The 6,308-nt window shown below is 43.6% G+C and overlaps 1 protein-coding gene across 9 annotated transcripts; it reads right to left on the bottom strand.

Annotated features, from left to right (window-relative positions):
• Positions 1 to 840: 840 nt before the first annotated feature.
• Positions 841 to 5,804, bottom strand: SRSF5 (serine and arginine rich splicing factor 5). 9 transcript variants are annotated; one of them, XM_072839079.1, is made up of 9 exons: positions 5,630 to 5,787; positions 4,827 to 5,014; positions 4,583 to 4,727; positions 4,229 to 4,299; positions 3,998 to 4,096; positions 3,622 to 3,691; positions 2,322 to 2,395; positions 1,736 to 1,846; positions 841 to 1,645 (listed from the first exon to the last, which is right to left on the bottom strand). In XM_072839079.1, exons 3-9 carry the CDS (start codon positions 4,706 to 4,708, stop codon positions 1,378 to 1,380), a joined length of 819 nt encoding a protein of 272 aa, XP_072695180.1. In that variant the 5' UTR covers positions 4,709 to 4,727; positions 4,827 to 5,014; positions 5,630 to 5,787; the 3' UTR covers positions 841 to 1,377. The 9 variants fall into 9 exon arrangements, 8 of the variants coding, with proteins under 8 accessions (XP_072695180.1, XP_072695185.1, XP_072695183.1 ...); XM_072839084.1 differs by having other exon boundaries at positions 841 to 1,642; positions 5,630 to 5,786; XM_072839082.1 differs by having other exon boundaries at positions 4,827 to 4,879; positions 5,505 to 5,782.
• Positions 5,805 to 6,308: the final 504 nt, after the last annotated feature.

The following is a 6,308-nucleotide window of genomic DNA, read 5'->3' as shown; positions in this document are numbered from 1 at the left end:
CATGAATAGAAAATGTGGTTTTCAGGTTCTGGGGAACTAGAGTTCCTCAATTCCAATACTAGTCCACCATTTACGTGCTGCTCTTCTTTGGCCCTGAATTCTCTCACATACAATGATGATTATGTACAAGGAAGTTGTGAAGATTCAGTGAACATAAGGGAAGACATTTTATAATGCTATCTTATAATGGTATCTGGCTACTACACACCATTCATCTATCCAACCTAGCATTCCCATAGAAGACTAAGAAAATCTAAGCAGTCTCGGGGAGGACTAGAAGAGACAGTAATAAAGCTCATTATCTAAAGGTACAGGGATCTCAGAACAAAGATTGATATAGAACCTTAAGCACTTTTCTTATTAAAGTTTCCCCTTATCATATTCTCACATCCACAGCTCATCGTTCAAAGAAAAAAACACATGAAACCTCTTCAAGCATACTTGTGCACTGACTTTGTAAGATCATCTCTAACCTTCAAAATGGTATTACAACCTTTAAAATAAGCATAAAACATTCATTTTTATAATTTGCTTCCCAAATTATTCTTCTCTTGGCTATGGAAGCCTAAATAACCTGATGCCAATATGATTAAGTAACACAGGGAAAGAGCATGGTAGGGTCACAGGCAGGAAACTTGAACTATCATTTTCAATAGTTCTCAGACTCTGCCCTTGTTTTGACCAGCCTGGAAATGGCCAAGAAGAATAAGATCTAAACTTTCAAAAAAAATCTTTAAAAATCCACCAAACTCCAGGATTCTCTACGAGGCATTTTAAATGTATTGAACATAGATGAGTAGGGAATAAATAGCATACATCCTTCAGATAAACAGACAAAAGCAATTTTATAATCTTTTATTATCAATAACAACAGCTGCTTTAACGTCTTTGTCAGGCAGCTGTTAAAGGGTGGGTGGGAGGACACCCTTAACCCTAACAAGGAAAACTCAAGCCTTTATGTACAAGCAAAATTAGAGCTCTTTTAAATGTCCAAAGCTATTAATTAGTTTAATTGAGGCATTAAACTAATTCTGAATTAACATATTTGAATAACCAAGAACTAAAATGTTCAAATCTTTTCTAGTACAAAAAAATTAAATTTGCTTTAGTTATAAAAGAGCTCTCTCAATATACACAAACTATACACTTCAGACATTCACAAAAATGTGAGCGGAAGGCTTATCAAAAGACATTTAATACAATTAGTTTTCAACAACCCCTTGATGGTCCACATCTACAAAGATATCCAGCCCAACCCAACCCCCCTCCAAACCCCACCCCCCACAGAAAAGCACATACTTACCAGAATTTTTAGCAAGTATGGTTTGGGAATTTGTTTTGTTTTAAAAAAGGCCCCCAGGGCAAGTTATTTACAGTTTAATTGCCACTGTCAACTGATCTGGACCTTGACCGGGATCGGGACCTGGACCTCTGGCGATCCACAGATGCTGGAGACTTAGATCTACTTGAAGAACCACGTTTCTGGCTCTTCTCAGGCACAGGAGACCTACTAACAGAACGGGACTTGCTCCGGCTCCTGCTCCTGCTCCTGGACCGGCTGTAAGACTTGCGACTCCGGGAACGAGATCGGCTACGAGACCTAGAGGAACTCCTGGTCCGGGAACGAGACCTGCTTCGTGACCTACTAGAAAGGAAAACAAAAAACAAAATACAACGTAAGTGGCAGGCCCTACAAACCCACTAACTAAAACTTTGTCTTAAATATGTTAGATACCTGTGCCTTTTGCTGCCCTCGATTAATTTGATTTTTCTCCCATTTATTTCCTTTCCAGAAAGTTTTTCAATAGCATTCTTTAAATCACCATAAGAGGCAAACTCAACCACCCTACAATGAAAAAAAAAAAAAAAAAAACAAAAGACACCATTTGTCAAATCATATACATCTGGTAGTCTAGTCTAGTCTCAAACTACACATAGCAATCCAAGTATCTACGTTACCTTTTCTATGTACTTTTTACTATTACTGTATTAAGACTCTTAGATCTTGATAACAGCATAAAGTTTCTTGACCTTCAAACCGCTGACATTTTAAGCTAGATAGTTCTTTGCTGTGGAGGGCTTTTCCTATGCATTGTTGATGTTTATTTAGCAGCATCCCTGGCCTCTAACACACAAGAAGCCAGTAGCACCCTCAACCAGTTACAACTAAAAATGTGGTCCAATGCCTCCTACAGAGCAAATTCATCCTCGACTGAGTACCACTGCACTCTAGCATGTACAAATTCTAAGTTTTCAGAAAACGTTCATAGTAACATTTTCAGCAGGTTTTAAAAGGTTATGGATCTTCAGTACACACTCACCCTTCATTTAATTTAGGTCGATGTGCATCCGCAAAGGTTACTTCCCCAGCTTGTCTCATGAAATCTTTGAGATCCTTAACACAAGACCATTATGTCAAGCAAAGAAAAGGAAACCGGACACACAAACAACCACATTGTATAAAAAACAAGACTACTGGAAGAGAAGATGTTAGATAAAGTACAAACATGGCATTTACCACACTTGTATTCTATCAGAATTCAAAAATTAACTATGCCAGGGCACGAAATAAGCAAAGAGCATATTGCTTTTAAGCAAAATGCCAGAAGAGATTCAGATTTTAACATTAAAAGTAGTATTAGTCTATATTGAGCTCAATACAAAAGAAAAAAACAAAACAAAAAAAAAACAAAACAAAAAGAAACAGTACATATTTTAAAAGTAAAGACTAAAGTAGAAATTTTATATTTAAAAAAAACAGAACATTTACAAGACACCAGTTATTTTGTGCCCCATATGTCATTAAAAAAGTTTACTTTACCTTTATTATTATTTCCCTAGGCTAGTCAAGCAGCAAACCATTAATCGGTCGGAGAAACCTTCATGACATATGCCCGACTGGCTCTTCGCCACCCACTTGAAGGACACTACCCAATCGATGGAAGCCTTTAATCGCACAGCCCTCCCTATTAGCAGACTACTGGCGGATGCAGACATGTTCTACTCTTGTGCAGTTACCAAGGACCACTTTACTGCGATCAGGATTCCAACGACCACCTAATTTCGTATCTTTCAACTCTTTTCGACCAGGACCTCTTATTCGGAAGCGTTACAGGAAGACAGCTCTCAACTTAGGGATCAGATCACGTTATCAACGCTCTGGGATCGCTGCAACCTGGCACTTCAAGTAAGTGCACCGATTACGTCTAGACCGGCAAACACAGATCTAGAGGTGGCCAATTGATCACTGTAGGAGCTGACTGGCAAAGTCAACCAGGCCCAACCAAGAGTGACCAAGACAACGATTAGGATAACCCACAGGCACTCCTCGTCATAAGGCCAACGACACAGATAGGCTGGCAAATAAAGGGTTTAATATTTGGTTAAAATTGATTTTAAAAAACAAGAAAAAATATCCTCAAAACATTAAACATTTGATCACTAATATTAAAACTTGAAAATATCCCCCAATTACATTTAACTAAAAATTTAAAATTACAATTAAATCCATTAATTTAATTAAATATAAAATTACTTTTAATAAAACATAATAAAACATTAACTACCCATTAATTTTTAAAAAGCCACATTAAAATAGCTCAAAACTGTGTTTCAACAAACCTGCCAGCTGACTCTTGAAGATAAATTCTCAACTATAAGCCGATTTTCTGTTCTTACAGGTGGAGCATTTCTGAGGAAGAAAATGAGTACTCACAATGGAAGAAATGCAGCAGTATGTACCTACTGTGTTCGACTGTGGGCAAGTTCAAGCAATCAGAAAGAACAAGTCATTCGAATGACTTCCATCAAGCTTCTGAATTACTTATACAACTTACTACACACGTTAATCAGGAACAGTGGACCAACATAAGAATAATAGAAATGATTACACGGTAAGTTTCAGAGTCACCTATTTATTGCTAATGGTTCTTAAGCATTAAAAACTCCTCCTGCAGTAATGATTGTTCAAAGCAACCATACACCATCCATCACATACCGTCTATCATTTCGAGGTCTGCGACTACTAAAACGGTCAGAATAGCGTCCTCTACCTCGTCCACCTCGAGACCGAGCCCTAGCATGTTCAATAGTAACCCTACAGGGAGGGGGGGGGAAAAAAAAAAAGCTTTATTATCCACCCAGTCCACGTGAGATCTACTTTGAAATAACCTAGCTGACATAGTCTATCTTACAGTCCTAAATAGTTACACAAAACTAACTTTCTCACCTTTCACTGCAGAGTTCTTTTCCATCAAGTTCATATACAGCATCATCCGCATCCCTGGGATCCTCAAATTCCTAATACGTAAACATGAAAAAACAGTGCTTAACGTGGCTCTAAAGCGTGTTCTACAACATACTAAAAATCACTAAAAGCGTGTGGCAGGATTGAGTATCTTAAGAACAGTGCCACGTACACAAGTTGAACTGAGAAGTGATCAGGAGTGGTTTCCCTCCAACAGCGAGGTTCTTTTATCCCTTAAAAATACTCTACCTGAACTTCAGTGGAAATCAAGACACTACTTATCAAGATCTTTACCGACTTAACAGTAGTTCTAAACCACCAACGGTCAATACTTACCACAAACCCAAAGCCTCTTTTCAGATCAATATCTCTTATTCGTCCATACCCCTTGAAGAATCTTTCCACGTCTTTCTCCCTGGCCGCTGGATTTAGCCTCCCGATGAATACTCGACAGCCGCTCATGGTGTCCGGCTATTATTTTCTGTTACAAAATAATTCAATCGAGACAATACCAGTGAATGTCGAAAGAATGCCTGGTCAAGGGGTCAAAAACATAAACGGCATAAAATAAAATGTTTACCCGGTGATGTTATAAACAAGATTGCCAAGAGTGCCTCTTATTAGGCCAGGTCCCTTGCAGACAAAATTAAAACTCGGCTCCCAACACGATCCTTCCCTGGGCCCAGACCGCAGCAACCGCAACGCCCACTGCCGCCTCTGGAACTGCGCAGCCGCACTCTCTCCCCGGCTCTTCTGGCCCCCTCCCATCTGCCGCAGTTAGGAAAGGCCGAGAAGTGCGGGCGGAGCCGACCCCGCCCTTCGCAAGGCCAGCCCAATGGCGACTGGCCGCGCGCGCGTCGCCGCCTCCCAGGAACGTCACAGCGGGTGGAAGCCGGAATCTCGCGACGCCACCGCCGCGCCTGCGCAGACGGCGGCGGGCGGACGCTGGCAGCCACAAAATGGCGGCGGCGGAGCCAGCGGTGGGGACAGCCGCGCGTGCCAAACGCCCTTCTCCCTTCTCCCTCCCCCCTCCCCGGACTCCACAGTTCCGGAGTCATGTGCCCGCCCGCAGAAGGCCCTGACCGCACCCCGAGCAAAGGTCTCGGCCCGATACTCGGGGGGGTTCGGGTAGTGAAGAGGTAAGGAGACGGGGAGGGGCACACTACCCCTGTGTAGCAGCCACCAGAACCAGGACCGCCCTTCCACCTTCGGTTCCCCCTCAAACGACACCCAAAGGGAGACGTGCCCCAGCGCCCACCTCGAATAAACTGCGCTCATTGGACGCCGTCCTCCGCAAAGAGAGCAGCCCTGGCCACTCGCGATCTGAGCGGCCATGAAGAAGCCTCGATCCGAGAAGCCTTTCCCTCAAAGTGAGCCACTCACCTACCGGACAGGATCTTTGGCAGCTGAGACCAGAGAGGTCCGTAGTCTGCGACGGAGCTGTCTGCCTCCCCGCAGACCCGGACTAAAATCGTCTACGCCTCTCCACAACTGACGCACTTAGCTGCTCCTGCCTTCCACAAAATGGAGGGCGCGCCCCTGCGTCACTTCCGGGACCGCCCCTGGGCCCTCCCCGTAGGACCCGGGGAGGGAAATTTCCGCGGGGCCGGAAGTTTACGCGGGGCCGGGGCTCCTTCACGGGGACCGCCGCGGCGACCTGCACCCGCGAGGGGCGGGGCCGAGGGGCGGGGATTGGCGTCTGGTGCGGCCGTCAGGTGCCCGGCGCTGGAAGGGCCGAGGTTGGTGTTTGCTGCAAGTAGGCCGCCAAGTGCTGTTCGTCACTGATAACGCTAGAGCAGATGACACTCCTTTTTTTTAGCTGAATATTTTTTTGAGACACCCCGAAGAGTAGTACTGGGTGAAGGAAGCTCGGGCTTTGCAAAAATGCTTGGCCCTCTCTGACCCCTTGCTTCTTGCGGTCGTGCCACGGCCCTGTGCTTTATACTAAGAAGACTGAAGAACTGCAGTATTTTTTTAAAATGGAAGGTTCCTGCTTAGATAATAAATAAATACATAAATAAATAATTCTTGCATGATGAAATGCTTGAAATTGGGACTGCAG

This window comes from Canis lupus, chromosome 9, assembly GCF_048164855.1.
Source record: "Canis lupus baileyi chromosome 9, mCanLup2.hap1, whole genome shotgun sequence".
NCBI lineage: Eukaryota > Metazoa > Chordata > Mammalia > Carnivora > Canidae > Canis > Canis lupus.
The sequence above is the reverse complement of the archived record's forward strand: the minus strand, read 5'-3'. Positions and strand labels throughout refer to the sequence as shown.

What these genes read in the sequence shown, in the direction of transcription:
- SRSF5 (XM_072839080.1), bottom strand. Translation starts at nt 4,708, where the DNA reads ATGAGCGGCTGTCGAGTATTCATCGGGAGGCTAAATCCAGCGGCCAGG. An exon ending in AAAGAGGCTTTGGGTTTGTG is followed by an intron (nt 4,300 to 4,582) that starts GTAAGTATTGAC and finishes TTTACGTATTAG; the next exon opens with GAATTTGAGGATCCCAGGGA. An exon ending in AGACCTCGAAATGATAGACG is followed by an intron (nt 3,692 to 3,997) that starts GTATGTGATGGA and finishes TTTCTTCCTCAG; the next exon opens with AAATGCTCCACCTGTAAGAA.